At 60.2% G+C, this 15,664-nt stretch overlaps 3 protein-coding genes across 3 annotated transcripts; all 3 read right to left on the bottom strand.

Annotated features, from left to right (window-relative positions):
- Positions 1-92: 92 nt before the first annotated feature.
- Positions 93-1,565, bottom strand: JKF63_01198 (uncharacterized protein; the record flags this gene model as incomplete). The annotated part of the gene is made up of 1 exon (XM_067897246.1): positions 93-1,565. One exon carries the CDS (start codon positions 1,563-1,565, stop codon positions 93-95), a length of 1,473 nt encoding a protein of 490 aa, XP_067753403.1.
- Positions 1,566-2,758: 1,193 nt separating this feature from the next.
- Positions 2,759-3,160, bottom strand: JKF63_01197 (uncharacterized protein; the record flags this gene model as incomplete). Its single annotated transcript, XM_067897245.1, has 1 exon — positions 2,759-3,160. One exon carries the CDS (start codon positions 3,158-3,160, stop codon positions 2,759-2,761), a length of 402 nt encoding a protein of 133 aa, XP_067753402.1.
- A 1,013-nt stretch (positions 3,161-4,173) lies between these two features.
- JKF63_01196 (uncharacterized protein) lies at positions 4,174-15,264 on the bottom strand (the record flags this gene model as incomplete). Its single annotated transcript, XM_067897244.1, has 1 exon — positions 4,174-15,264. One exon carries the CDS (start codon positions 15,262-15,264, stop codon positions 4,174-4,176), a length of 11,091 nt encoding a protein of 3,696 aa, XP_067753401.1.
- Between the last annotated feature and the right edge of the window lie 400 nt (positions 15,265-15,664).

Here is a 15,664-nt window from a genome sequence, read left to right as displayed (position 1 = left end):
TAGGGAGCGTAACAGTAATAAAACAGCACCACCGAAAAGAAACATCCAAGACGCTGCAGAGGCGACGGGTCGAGGGGGGGGAGAGGGGGGGGTTACTCAATCAACTTCACCCGATTGCAGGCCAAGTCTGCTATATCCTTTTCCGTCAGCAACGGCACACGAGCCTCAGGCGGGACACTGCCGCGGTGCCCGGGGTGGCGCTGACGAGAGAGACCCTCACCATCGCAAGTGCTGGCAGTGCTGGTGGTAGAGCCCCGTCTTCGGTTGTGTGAGGTGCCAATGCTGACCTCGTGAGAAAAGTCGCTCGGGGCTCCGTCACCGCGGGCATCCCCTACATTAGCACAGGATGTCTCTGAGAACGTTGTTAGGCGGATGTCCACTTTGGCGAAGAGGTCCAGCTCTGTTGTCTCGCCGCGCAGGTACGCTTCCATCGCCTGCACCATTGCACCCTCGACCCGCTCTTCCGCCGCACACGTGGCGCACGTTGAGGGGAACAGAAAAGATGCGAAAATGGTGCGGCACCGTGCACAGAAGAGCGGCGGCGTTGTGGTGGTAATGTTAGGGATGGTGTAGTTACTCGGGAAAATGCCGCGGCGTCCTCGCAGCGTGCCCTCCCACCACCCATCGTTCCAACGGCGATGCACCTGAATGACATCACCACTTCTGCAGCTCAGTTCGTGCGGCTGACGGCTGGTGAAGTCAAAGCGTACCTGCACCACGTCACATGTCACGAAGTTTGTAGGAAACAGGCGCTCTTCTTCCTTTCCGTGATCAGCCAGCGTCCCGGTGCCATCGCGTGGCGATGCATCAACAAATGTCTGTACCTTCCTTTCTGTGTGTGACGAGGAGGAGGCTGCGGCGGCCGCTGGATCAGCAAAGCGGGTTGAGGCAGCAGCCGGCAACGGCGATACCCTCGTTCTGCTCGGAGCCACCCACACAGGGCCACTACTTTTGATGCCGTACCACCACCCTGGTGAAGAGCTGGGCCGCACTGCCGTGATTACGTCGCCGACGACGAACGACATTTCACCCTCGCCGATGGCATTGTACGGGTACAGGCACAGCGCGACATTCTGCGCCACACTGTGCGACATCGCGTACTGCAAACCCATGTTGGAGGTGACAAGACAGTTCGGGAAGAAACCGCGCGTGCTACACCGCCGGGAATGTGGCGGTAGCCACGAGGCGCCGGAGAAGTGCAACAAGGAGTTACTGTTCTCCGCACTGCTGGGCTCGGCCGTAGCGACCGCGGAGGATGTCGTATTGACAACGTATCCTTCCCAAAACCCAGAAGCACTTCCTTTCCCCGTGACATTGATCACGTCACCGGCCCTGAAGCTGAGCTCGTCGTCGTGGAGCGCGTCGTAGTCGATGAGTGCGATGCACTGTTCAGTGCTTTGCTCGCTGGGGGCATGATGTGGCTTAGCGCCACTGCCAGTACCGCGACTAGTCCTACTGTCGGCGCCACCACAGCCAGGCGCTGCTTCAGCAGTATCGCCTGCATCAATGCCAGGCTCACCTATTGGATACCGCCTCTCTCTAGGCGACCGCCGCAGGCTGTTCATCTGAACAGTGCGGCACTGCGGCGTCAGCGCAACTTCGTGAATGGATAGGATCGCCTCTATTTCTCTTGAGATGAGAGGGAGTACGGACGGTTGCTACCCTTCGTCTGTAGTATTGAGGAGAATATCACCAAGTGCAGTGAAGAAGACCCCCGCCTGGAAGTAGAACATATATGTGTGTGTGTGTGTGTGTTTGGATGTTTGTGGATGTGCAACCGTGGCTCTGGTGTGAGGGAGAAGCCGCATCGCTTTTGTTTTTAGGATTATCTGGCAGCGACCTGCCGCAGAGGGCAGCACTAATTTGTTTGGATACTCGACCTCGCCAGGGACAAACTACAGTATAGCAAAAACGGCAAAAAGATAAGCGTTGGGTGTTGTAGAGAGGGGCGGTAGAAGGTTGCCGGGAAAAGAAAAGCAGTTCTGACTTGGCTAGTGGAAAAGAAGCGCGGGCCATGGCTACTGGCTTCTTTATGTTCCCGTATTTTTGTTGTTGCTGTTTGGTGTGTGTGTGTGTGTGTGGCTCCTCTTTGTTTCCCCACACGAAGTGACGCAAGGAAGGGAGCAGCATTGAACGCTAGGGATAGAGTCCAAACCATGGTCATACACACACACACACACGTTTTATTCCTTTTTCGTCTGGAGAAGAGAATATATTTGACACAAAATAAACCGAAAAGGAAGTGAAAAACGAAAACGAAAAAACACACACCGTTCGCGTGAGAGGTGGCAACAAGAGGCAACGCAGATGTGCCGTGCAGAGGAGGGAGATGACGACACGACTCGAGAACATGTGTGCACAGGGAAAGACGACACAGACAAGTAGAGGCGGAGGGCGAGAGGCTTTTTTTTGGGGGGGGGGGGAAAGACACACACACAAACACACATCTGCCATGCACGTGATGTCCAACCCCCCCCCCCCCTGCATACCCCCCTCCTTTGTACCCTCTTGTCAATATCCCTTCGTGATCTCAACACGTGCCGTGCTGCCGCAGCCACCGGTACGCGTCTGATCCACCGAATCATATCTGCAACAGCCCCCCCCCCCTTCGTGCGTACATCGTTCACCATTAGGCCATGTGCAAACTTTTTTTTTCCGCTTGCGAGGAAAAAAAAACGCGTCCTCGCCCTCTCCCTAGGCCGATGCATCTTCAACCATACTACACTCACAAGAGAACACCGCATCGCGCAATCGGCGTCTAGTGGGACTCCAGCTTGCGCAGCTTGGCGCCGCCGTTGATCAGGCGGATGTCGAGCTCATGGGCCTTACGAACAATGGCCTTGCGAGACTTGGCTCCGACCGTGTGCGAGATGACACCGGCGTATTTGCGGTTCTGCATGACAAGCATGTACAGGTCCTGCACATTCTGGATCGGGAAGCTCTTGAAGCCGGAGGGCATGATGTACTTGGTGGCGCGGTCGCTACCGTAACCCTTGTTCGGCATCGCCTTCTGGCCCTTGTAGCGACGGCGGACAGGCGAGTCCTCACCGCGCGGCTTGCGCCAGCTAGAGCTGAGCTGCGGGAAGAGTTCATAGCGATGGCGAGTAAAGCGCTTTGTGCGCTTCTTCACCACGGCCTTCTGAACAAATGGCTTGACCATCTTTTTTATTCCCTTTCACTGCGGGTGAGATGACTGTCAATCGATGTGACCCACAAAAGAGCAGAGACGTGAGTACAGGTGACACAGAGAAACGAGTGGCACGTGTGAAATGAGAGAGTCAGTGCAGGACAGTCATACACACACACACACACACACACACCGATACGGATGTTTGTGCAGGTGCGTGCGCGTGTGCAGTGCGTATTCCGAAATTTAAGCAGACAAAGAGAGAGAGAGAGAGAGGGGGGGGAGGGGGGGGAGGTGAACAAGAAGAGGAGGAGGGGAGGGATCATGTATGCACACGTCCAACCGCTGTTGCCGGCCACACGTGTGCCTGGAGTTTGTGTCATCGACCTTTTGAAATCCAAATGGGTGGAAGGATGGAGAGAGGGAAGAGTGGTGGTGGTGGTGGTGGGGGGGGTAGCTGCGTTGGAGGCGAGCAACGCAAGGGCTCGAACAAAACGCACCACCCCCACCGAAATCGTCAAACATGCACACACGCACGCACACATACACACACGGATAACTTACCTCTACGAATATTACCTGTCACGTCTTGCACGATGTCGTCTATAAATATGCGGAGTGTTCGTGGCTGGTTCTACTCACAGCGACATCCTTCATTGCGAATTCCCTACTTCACCGAAACAGTCGCCGTCCTCAGCTCCGCACTGATAGACAGACAGCTCCCCTCCCTGAAAAAAAAAATACCAGAAGTGCACACGACCGAGATCTAAAGTGGAGGACGGGGGGGCGGCAGAAACAAAGCACGCGGGTGCAATGCCGTCTCGAACCCACGCTGAAAGTTGTCCGCAAAGCACTCATGCCAAACCGACCTGAACAGCGACCCTGCCCTCCCCCATCCCTTCCTGTCGCACCGCGCTTTTTTCCCTCCACACCCCTCTACCAAACAACTCGTCACGCAAGCGTTGGCAGGACAGCCGCGCTACCGGCGTCGGGGACAGGCGACTTGCAGGTTCTTTCACCACCTGGCCTCTCTTCACTGTCGAGGATTAGGCAGCTGTTTCTAGCCGCTTCATGAAGGCGTTGCGCGGGTAGCGGTAGCCCAGCGCGCCACCAAGTTCGACTGCCTCCCTCGCCAGCTTTTGGCGGGCTACCCGCCGCATTGCTCGTCGGAAGTAGAGGCTTGATGACTGCGGTCGTGTTGTGCGAGCTCTAGACACCATTCCCGGATGCTCGTATAAGTTCTGGCAACCATTTGATGAGCCTCCATCCTCGATAAGCCCACGACGCACCCGGCAAACGTGGAGGTAGGTTTTTTTATCCACGCATGAATACGGCGGGAGAATCACCGTAGCTGTGCGAACATCGCCATTCGCATCTGCAGCGGTGGTGGCGACCGACTGGCAAGCGAGCGTGAGGGAGATAACCAGCGCAGTCTTCGTGGAGACGGTGGGAAGGACCCGTAGGGTCACCGCAACCGTGCCAGGCCCCTGCCGCCCCCACATCAGCTGCTCGACAACGGTGGGAGGGGACGCGCACTCGACTGTCAAGCCCTTGGGCACCCTGCGCAGCCGATTGCCGGCGGCGTCACGGAGCTGCAAAAGCACCGTGAAGGGCACGCCTATTACTACTGCGGAGAATGTGTTGCGCACACGTGTGCGGTTGAGGTCCACCTTGCCGGGCCGCACCGTGTACCACAGTGGTGACTGCGCAATCGGCTGCCCATGAAGAAGAATGAAAAGACGATGGCCGCCAGCCTGCTGAGGTGCGTCGAAGTAAACCAGATAGCGGCCATTACCTGCGTCCTCGATGCGGGGCTCCTTCACCTCACCCATCAGCCGCAGCCGCTCCCCGCCGCGGCGGAGAGGTTGATTGAACAAGTTATGCGCGTGGACTTCAACGAGAACGCGGCTGCCAGGAAGGATGCAACGCGTGATGCGGCGCGCCGTAGTCCAGCACGCCACGCTCCGTTTTCGATCCACACACCGTACAACCTGCGGCTCACGAACGGCTAGCTGCACGAGCAACATCGACGCAATGTTTTGCGCACTCAGCAGCTGCCAGGAGGGGAGGGAGGATGGTGTTAGCGCTCCAGGCGGCTCACGCTCCAAGCACAACAAAGGGCAGTAGTAGGCAAACACGCCGTCAGGGGATAAATAGCAAGAGCCGTAGAGGCCCGGGTCCAAAGTTAGCGTCACTTGCTTTACATGCCGCCGCACCACGGCGCCAATCTCCGTGTCCCATCCAATGCTCACGCCCTCCACAAGCCGCTGCAGCACCCACTCGCTCTGCCGATGAACCAGGAGCCGCATGGCGGAGAGCAGGTGCGCCTCGTCTCCCGCTAGCTTCTGCACTGCCTCCAGGTCCACCACGAGCCTTGCTTGAGGCAAGTACGCCGTCAGACGCTGTGTCATCATGTCGAAAACCTCCGCCAATCGCTGCCGGTAAACATCGCACTCTGTCTGTGCCAACGTGCGCGTGAGCTCTGCGGAGATGTCACTTCGAGACGGGATCTCGTCGGCCGTGAAGCATAGCATCAGCTTGTCACCGCTGAGCCGCACCATGGTCTCGCGGCGTGTGGTGAAGAGTACAAGGACAGATCGCAACCGACGCACAAGAGCAGCACTGAGAATGGCAGCGGAGTGAAACGCATCGTACGCCTTGGTATCCTTCCCAGCCGCCGATTTCCTTGACGGAGACACCATACGCGGCCATGGTGACACAACTGCGTCGATCGCTGCGGTTGTCTCCTCCAAGAGTAGTCGCTCGAGGGCCTGAACAGGAATTGCGTCGAGGGTGGTGCCCTCTAGCTCCAGCTGGAACCGAAGCAGCTCCAGTGGTGGCTGCAGTGTGGCGGTCGCACCCGTGTTGGTGGTGTGGCTGCCGTTTTTCAGCGCCTGCGCGTCCCCGGGTGGCGATGGCGGCAAGCCGGCGGCGGCGCTGTGGTCGTTTTCCTTGTTGGCCTCTGGCTGTCGAGGTAGTGTTGTCGTCGAGACAGCGGCGACTCCCCTCGGCGCGGAGAGAAGCCGGTGCGCGTCATGCAAGAAGCGGTCCCTCGCGTGATGCACGCGCACCAGAGCCACATCAGCGGCAATGGCCCGCCCAATCGCAGACTGGCAGGCATGCTCCACGTCCGTATTTGTAACTTCGTTGAACTCGATGCAGCATGACGGGTAAGCGTCGCCCCTGAACGTCAGCGAAGAGAGCGCTGCCAGTGTGGACGCAACAGGGAAGCGCGTGACAGCGCGCTCCTCAGTGACGTACCGGAAGCGCACCTGCAATTCAGCCATGCCAACCTGCCGTAGCCCAGCAGCAACCGCCGCAAGATCGCCAGCGTCTACTTCGGCGAGGAGACTCCGCAGCGGGCCACGCACCCAGTCCATGAAGGTGCGCAGCAGATCGCAGACGCGCGTAAAGACGGCGCTGTATCGGTCGAATTCCGCCGATATAGTCGTTGTACCATCGTCTGACATCCTCGAGAGGTCCCAGTCCACCGTGACGGTGCTGCGCTGCATCACGGGATGTGCTTGGCGCTGCAGCAGCCGCGTGGCGCGTTCACTTAAGGCTGTCAGCTCCGCCCGCCATGCCTCCCGCTGTGCACGCAATGTGCGGGGCAGCGTCGCCATCACGTCAGGGACGACCAGTGCGTGCTGTGTTGCCGATATGTACAGGGAGTGCGAGAGCACCGTGTTCGTAAGCTCGACGAATTCCTCGCTGCGGTGAAGCACTGCCCGGATCTCAATGGCATCAATGTCAGCCACTTTTCTCTGCTCCGCCTCCATAGCAGTGACCCACTGAGCCACCGGAACACCGCATGGGGGCGTGGCGTCGTAAGTGTGCAACACAAGGGACGTGCCAAGCAACCGCAGCAGCTTTGTTTGGGTTGACAGACTGCACTGTTTGTACGAGTTGGGCTCGTAGCGAATTTTGTACGGGAAATCCTGAAGGAGAAACCGCAGCACCTCGCGCTCGTGATCGGGCGTAAAAATGTCATGGAGCACCTCGGCACAGTATTCGTCCTGGTGAAGCACGTGGATGCCCAGAAGACGCACATCACTAAACCGAAGGCGCTGGGTGCTCAGCGGAGCGGACGCAGTCGCCTTCCTGAGCGCTGACGTCGCCCTGTCTCCGCCGCGTTGCCGGTTACCCTGTTGCGGTTGCTCAGGCCCACCGTTCGCGTTGCTGCTGTCATCTGTGCACAGGGCCGTGAGAGAAGCCGGCACAGTGGGGCGCTGTAAAACACAGCCGGCGATGTTGGCCACTTCCCACATGCCAAGCGCATCAAAGAGGATGGTGCGTACTGCAGGGCTAATCGCTGGCACCCAACTCAAGAAAGACTTGGACACAAACACTGCCCCAGTGTGGGTTGCGGCAACTTGGTTGCTCGATGGGAAAGAGAGAGTGGCTTCCTCACAGCCACACTGCACCGCATCGACGGCATTGGATCGCCTGGGGCTGAGCGGCTTAAAACGCGTAACCGCTGACTTCAGTGCGTCCGCCGACTCCCGGAGGCGCTCCAACACCTGCACCGTGCGCAAAACCGCCACAGGGTCTCCAACAGCGATCGCGTACTCGAGTGAGGTGAGACTCGACGGCCCGGCTGGTCGCTGGAGCGCCTGGTACAGCAACACGCTCATCAGCTCTAAACTGCTCTGATCATCACTCGCTTTACTATGAAAAGTCGTCTCGACAAAATGCACCAACAGCTGTCCGCCGCAGTGGCCGGCCATCACGTGAAGCAGCGGCACCTCAAACGAGGCGGCTGAATTGGAGCCTGCCGCGCCTGCTACGGCATCCTTTTCCCCGCGTGGCAATCCCCCGATATTCGCATCGCCGTCGTTGTGCGTGTTCATACACTTGTTGATCAACACGGTGCAGTCGAGCACGGTGTGGGTGAGCAAGAAGGAGGCGCACTCTGTGTGCTGATACAGCGCCGCCCATTCGAAAGCGTAGCGACCTGCTCGCACGTCCTGCACCGATGGGTTGCTCATTTCCAGCTCCACAAGTAGCTTCACGACATTAAAGGAGCCATTTGCAGCAGCCATGTGCAGCGCATCACAGTCGTCCGCCACGTTGTAGTCGGCGAGCACGCGCAAGCCTACCGTGTTGCCTGTCTGCACACACCACCGCATTAGCGACGCGGCGTTGCGTAGAGACGGCACGACAGGCTGATAGGTCACCTGCCCAGCTCTCAACTCACGCGCCGCGGGGATCCCCGCATACTCTTGGCGCACCCTTTCTTGGAGTGCTGCGCTCACCTCGAGAACACCACTCAGCCATCCGTGCCGCTGCAGCGTGGAATCGCACGAAAGCAGCCGCTTTTCAACGCTGCCACCACCGCGCGTGTGTAGCTGCGCAAGGAGGCCTTGCGCCGTCCTCTTTTCACCGCAGAAACTGAAGAGGACCTGAAGCAGTTCTCGGAGGACTCGCGCACTTCCAAAAGCGTGCGCGAGGAACAAGGGTGTGTGTCCGTCGATGTCTTCGCGTAGCACGAGCAGTGCGGAGGCTTCGGCGCGATCACCCATCATCAGCTGCGCGTTTGGCGGCACCGCCAGCCTCAGTGCGGCGGCGGTTGTGCGCCAGCATCCACCGATCGCAGCGCAGTGCAACACAGACGTTTGCGCCGAGATCAAGTCGGTGGCATGGGAAAAGTTCTGCACGAGCTGCACCGCAAGATCGTCGTAGCCTCCCAACGCTGCCAACATCACAGCTGTGCGGCCACAGGAGTCACTGAGAGAGACGTCGGCGCTGGCCGCCAGAAGCACCTCCACAGTTGCCTTGTGGCCATGCGCGGCGGCGAGCATGAGTGCGGTACGACCCTCCCGGTCCCTCTGGTTTATTCGATGCGGCTTGAGAAGTCCTGTTACCAATGCCGTGCGCCCATTAGCCGCCGCGACCATCAGTGGCGTCTGAGACTGCCGCATGCGGCAAGGCTCGCTCATCGGCACTCGAAGAGCAGCAAACGTCTCCAATGCAAACGCTTGTCGGTGCTGTAGTGCGTGGTAGACGCTCGTGCAACCCCGCGCATCCGTGGCCGCCTCCACGTCAGAGCGTTGGCAGTGACGAGCCACCTCGATGAGTACGTCCTTCGGTGCCCAACGGGCGACGGCGTGCATGACGTGTCGGGCGCTGCCGATGACATGCGCCAAGACAACTGGGAGCTCCTCCGGCAGTAGCGGAAAGAAGTAGCGCGTGGGTGCCGACTGGTTCAGCTCTTCTTTCCGGTGATTATCAAAGTCGTCCATCAGACCGGCAGCGTAGAGGCGGTCTGCCTGCTGCATGATGGACATCAGGAGTGGCCACCGACGCAGCGAGGCGGCTGCAATGGCGAGCAAGTTAATCGTTTCCCTCCGCGGTGTGGAAGCGGGCCAGGAAAGCAAGTGGGCGAGTATCTTCTCGTATGTTTGCGCCATGGCGGAGCCTCGACGTCGCAGGTGCGCCTCCGCCAGCATCGTCATGCACAACGTCAATGCGTCGAGGCAGCACACGTCGTCTGTCACGAGCACTGGCACAGTATTCGCACTGCTGCCATCTCTGAGTCGCACCTCGCAGTGATGCCGACGGTGCTGTGGACGGCGCGTCGAACCTTGGCGGGGATTCCATGAAGTACTCGGACTCGCAGTGACCCTGGTGGCACGCAGCTGTGTATGATATTCCTTCGCTGCCGCCCTCCTGGCAGCTGCTGTGCGGAGTCGAGTCGCTGTGGCGCGGTGATACACCAACGACGGTCCTTGGACGGCGATATACTGCACCCACTCTAGGCTGCAAGCAGCAATGGCGCACGTTAGCGAGGTCATGCTCGTGAGCACGTAGGTGCCCCCAGCAAGGAAAAAAGCGGCCGGTTTCAGCTGCAGCTGGCGAGAAACAAACGACGCCGAGACCGCGCACCCGCGCATTGCTGCTGGTGTGCCACCGATGCCTGTCACCCCATCCGCACCACCGGAGTTAAGCCCCTCGACCGAGCTATCATGTGCAGCATCAGCAACTCCAATGGTGTCGAAGACGCTGAAGACGTCTCCTAAAAGCTTGTGCTGGGCGGCGCGACGGCATACCTGATCGACTGCCTGTGACAAACCAATGCCGCTGAAGATCAGAGCGAACACATCGCGGGTTGTGATGTAGAGGGATCGAGGGTCGAGTACAAGTTCAACGCGCTCAAAGCACGGGAACCATCTCCAACCATCCGCGTGGGTTGCGGCAAGGGCGTAAAGTGACGGCGCGGTCGCCGCCGCTCGTGTGTTTGGGTACAAATGCGCAGGGGCGCTGCCCTCAGAGCCCACCACGGGTAGATGAAGCCTCAGCATCTCCGCCGTGAGAGCCTCAACCGCGTCCCCATAACCGAGTTCCGCGGCGCTGTGTAGCACTGTGTAGAATTGGTAATGCCCAGACCGCTTGTGCCACAACCGAATGGTGCTGGCGAGGTGCAGACACAAGGAGACCGCCGGCCCAGAGACTGGCGGGACGGCCTGGTGTGATTTACGCGGCAAACGCGCCGCCGGGGCTACACCACGGCCAATCAGACCGAGCGCCAGCAGCACAACTGCGCCGTCAGCACAGCCTCGCCACAGTGCGTGATCTACTGCCGCGGCCGTCATACGCGCGCCACGCGGGCCTCCCTTGCGGTGCAAGGCCTGCACTGTGGCAGCCAGTGTGGTGAGCCTCCAGGACTCCAACTGGTACTCATCCACCATTCGCTCTACCAGCAAAGAACGAAGCACTGGCACGAGGCGCGTGTCAGCGGCAAAGTAGGCGAGAGCAGTCAGCTGCCCCCGAGTGCGTGGCAGGGCGGCGTCCTCTACACCCTCATCCGGCCCTGCTTCGCCGCCGAGGGAGACAACCAAGTCCGCCAACAGGGCGACACAGCCATAGCATTCCACCAGTGCCTGTGCCACCTGCACGAGCCCCTTAGCCGCAGCGACGCGCACTGTTCCGGCGAACCGCAGTGGGTGGCCAGCGGTAGCGAGGGCGCGAACGCAGTCGGCTAGCGCAGCCTCTGCCTCACGTTGCATGCCAGGACGTGCACTCATTACCAGCCCACGCAGTACATCTCCGACACTGCGGCCGGCTTCCTCTTCTGTATCCTGTGGGCGAAGTGGCGGCGAAGCCGCCAGTAGCAGGCGGAGGAGCACGTAGTCGCGCTTCCACGCCGCCAGGCAAAGCGGACTGATTGACGAGGTGTGAATGTTTTTTAGCGGTACGTGCGCGGCCATAGAGGCGGTGGGGCGGCTACGCTCGTGTACGGAGCAACCAGCCTTGAGGAGATACGTAACAAGGTCGCCGTGGCGCTGGTGCACTGCCATGAGAAGCGGCGTCGGCTGCGTGTCAGGCGCTCTCTGAGTGGACCCCGAAGTGTCGCTTAGCCAATCTTGCGCCAGGTCTACACTGTAGTGCTCTCTAAGCAGGCGAAGCACATCCAACCGTCCCGCCGCAGCGCAGACCACCACGACACGACCGAGCCACACACACGGGACGTGGTGGAAGCTACTTAGATGGTGAGCCGCTAAAAAGGCGTCCAAGATGCAACGCACCATGGTAACATCCCCATAGCGGACTCCCTTTCCTGCCAGGGTCTCTACGAGGCAGACAAGGGTATCGGCAACCAGTCCTAGCGCTGACGTAGCAGCTTGCGCGCCAACGTACTTTGCCCGATCCATGTCATCACTGATAGTGTCGGCTAGATTCTGCAAGGCTGCCGCTTCCTTACAGTGTTGCCGCTGTGCGAAGTGCACCGCCGCCACAAGGGCACCATCTCCGCTGGTAGGCGGCATGCGTCGCCCGTGTCGCGTTGCAGGCGCGATGCCGGCGGCGACAAAGAGTGCCACAAGAGACGCCCTGCCGCGGCCGTAGCGTGCCATCGCGTAGTCCGTCACCGTCCATCCCCGCAGGTTGCGGAGCGGCCACGGCGGCAAGTGGAGGCCGTACCGCAGCGCGTGAACCAGGTCGACCTGGCCTGCCTCCACAGCAAAACTGTACACATCGCGCACTTTCACTCGGTGCAGTAGCGTCGAGACGGAGGCCTGCCGAACGGTGGGAACGACAAGCCGGTAAAACGGCTTGGGTGGGCGATAGAGGCCACCTCGGCCGGTTAGAGGGTTCGGCACCAGTCGCGGGGCTTTGATGGTGAGGGGCACCGAAGTGGGCTCAATCCGTGTCGTCGGACGAGGCGGCGGGGGCGGCGCACTTGCCAAAAGCTCTGCCCAAACTGTCGTCGGCAGTGCTAGTAGACGCTCCACTAGGGCGAGTGTAACATCGAAGCACCCCATCGCAGCGGACAAGTGCAGCAGTTCTGTCGGGTGCACCTCACAGGCCAGCGGTTCACAGGCACCAGCCAGGTACAGCGCTAAGCGAGACCTCTCGCGCCTCTCCGAGGGCTTTGCGTACAGAAGCCCTTGCAGCGTGCGTAGAAGGACGCGCGACACGTCAAATGGGTCGATAGCACGAGATCCCAGAAGACCGCGTACGACGCTCTCAAGGTTGGAGTTCACTGCCTGCTGAAGTGCACTCCAGGAGCCGTCCCCGGAAGAGAGAGCTGCCCGGCTGAGGATGAGCACCTGTGCCACCTCGACATGGCCTTCCCGCAGCGCCACGGCTAGGGCAGACTCATGGCCCGTCAAGGCATTCACGTCTGCGCCGGCGCACTGAATCAGGAATGCCGCGGCGGCTGCATTGCCAACAGCAGCGCAGGCCACAAGCGGGTTCACGTCTGTAGCCTGGAGATCGCCAAGCTGTTTCTCGACGCACCAGCGCAAGCCGACAGCGTCCCCCACGGCGCAGAGGCGGCAAAGGAGGACGTTGTCGCGCTGCAGCACCGCGACCGCAGTGGCGCACCGCTCCATCACCCATGCCAAAAGCGACTCTGCGTTGGCATCAGAGTGGTGGGTGAGGAGGTAGTAGAGAAGATCTCGGGTGTCATCTGCCGTCTCGGTAGCTAGTGCGCCGTATTCGCACAGGAGTCGGAGAAGGTCGGCGGGCACGGCAGGTGCACCGTCGCCACCGCGCACGGCGTGGAGAAGGGCGCATCGCAGTGGCGTGTAGCCCCGCCGCGCGCCACCGTAGGGGTACTGCCGCGCGGCCTTGACAGCTGCAACTGTGTCAGCATCCTCGGGAAGTGTGAGAGAGCTGCACCCGGTGCGCCCTTTCAGAGATCTACTTGCGTCGACGCTTTGCTGGCGCTGCTGCAGCTGACGCTTGATCTCGCGCTCCTCAAGCCTGCGCAGCCGCCCGTGAAGGGCGCTGTGCCGTACGAGGGCCGTGTTCTCGGAGTGAGACCCCCACTCCATACCAACAGCCACTGAGGACGTGGAGGGGGAGAATTGTCGTGCCGTGATGGCTCTCTGCACTGCAACAGCGCCATGCTGCTGTAACAGAATGGCTGCCACGCGGGTCATTCCGAGACTACATGCAATGTGCAGCGCAGAAAGTCCACTGCGGTCCTGCGCGGCGGCGGCAAGGGTTCCGGGAGGACATTGTGTCAGCAGCAACTCCACCACACGCCATCGACGCGCCTTCATCGCCACTAGAAGAGGCGTACAACCGGTCACGTCAGGTTGCATGAGGAATGAGGCTGGCAGTTTTTGGAGAAGGTACTGCACGCAAGCCGGCTCGCCGGCGGCGGCAGCCACATGTAGCGGTGTCTGCCGACGGAAATCGAACAAGAGTTCCGCGTATGAGCTGCCAGCCACAGAAAGACGCGCGACAAGGCCCAGGTCCTCGGCGATGTACCGTAGAACATCCAGGCGAGCGCCAGCAGCGGCAGCGTGCAGAACACTTTGGCCAGCAAACGCATCGCGTGACATCACCTCATCGGGAGAGAAGAGGTAGTGGTGCACCAGTGCCTTCACCGCCAACAAGCTTGCCCCATCGCGGCAAAGGTCACCGAGGGAAGGTGAGTAGAGATGAAACAAATCCATTGGGGTGTAGCCGTTCCTGTTGCGCATAGACTCCTCCTGTAGCACCGCGGGCGGTACCTGGAGCGCTCGCAAACGAGTGCACAGCATCCCCACCAGAACCGCGCGGCGACGCTCTAACGCGACGTGGAGTGGGGTGTCACCAGCGTGGTTGGGCGCTAGTGGGTTGGCGCCGCCTTTCTCCAGCAGTATCTTCACAACATCCACGTGATCCCCCAGCACAGCGAGCTGTAGCGCAGTGGAACCCGACTGCCGCTCGGCTGCATCCACGACGATGTACGGCTGCGACACCAGGAAGCTGACGGCGGCCTCGTTTCCAGCCTGCGCCGCCTCGTGCAGAAGTGTGCGGCCAAGCAGATCTTCAGTGTTGCCGTTCCACTGGGTCACGCCAGAGCACCACGTCTCAACGCGGAACGGTCGTCCATAACTGGAGGAGAGCGTGGCAGGAGAGAAGAGTCCTGGACCGCCGGCAACGGCACCCATGTAGGGCAGCGGGTGGGGAAGCTGTAGCTGGAGCCGCTCGGCCACCACCCGCTCTGCACGGAGCCCGCCCTCAGCACGGTCGCCTGGGCTTATGAAGAGCGCTGCCAGGGCATAGCGCTTCTGGTGTGGCATACAAGCTGATCCCAAGTCAGAGCCACCCTCGTCCCCCGCCTGGGGGGTAGACGCATGGTGATGTCGCAGGTGCGATTGGTACAGCGCTCGCCGACGCGGGTGTGCCACTACCGCAAGCGGCGGGGCAGCATCGGGAAGCCAGCGTGTACAGCTGCTCGAGCACACGCGGTGCCTTTTTCGCAGAGTCGCAGTGTCGAGATCAGCGATTCCTGAAGAAACCAGTTTGTTTGTCGGCAGGCTCGCTGGTGGCACACCAAAACGCATGTATCGCGGCAGCACATCTTCTACGTGAAGCAACGCCTCTTGAGCTCGCGCGTAGGCTCGGCACCCACCAGCGTGCACGAAGCTGAACGTCTCCGTAAAGTCAAACGGGTGTAGTGGAGAAGAGAGGATAGTGCGGGCGTGCTGGGCAGAGACGTTTGTCGGTGCCTGGTTGATTGCCGCCGACCCCCCGTCACCGCCAGCCGCCAGCGAGACCAACACAGACCGCACTTCGGCCAGTGTGGTGTGTAGCGTCACGTTCATGGTGGCGACGAGTCGACTGCCGCACGCGGTACCAGTACATACCAAGCACAGTACGGGTGCGCGCGGCGGCGTGAGGTCAACCGGTGCCTCCATCACTATATTGGGAGTACTGGTGGGCTTTGTTGCTGATGGTGTTCTTTGTAGAGGGCTAGGAGCTTGATGCACTGCAGCAACGAGCCTAGTGCTACACTGTGCGCTAAAAAGCACAACACAGCAGCGTTTTGAGGAAAGCGCAGGCAGGGCAGGAGTGAGGTGGTGCTGACTGGGTGTGTATATGTGCGCATGTGGAGGCTAGGAAGGGATCAAGACAGCACGGCAGTTAGTCGAGATGCGGCACCAGAACGAGGACACTATTCCCTCAACATGGAGCAGATTGAGGGGGAGAAAAATGCACGCCAGAACGCGCAGGTAATGTGTACCAACCGACAGAGTGACTTGTAGAAGTCGATCGAGAGGAGGTCAAACCAGTAATGCAGAGAACACAAACCACAGA

The sequence above is a fragment of the Porcisia hertigi genome, chromosome 35 (genome assembly GCF_017918235.1).
Source record: "Porcisia hertigi strain C119 chromosome 35, whole genome shotgun sequence".
NCBI lineage: Eukaryota > Euglenozoa > Kinetoplastea > Trypanosomatida > Trypanosomatidae > Porcisia > Porcisia hertigi.
This window is presented reverse-complemented; position numbering and strand designations above follow the sequence as displayed.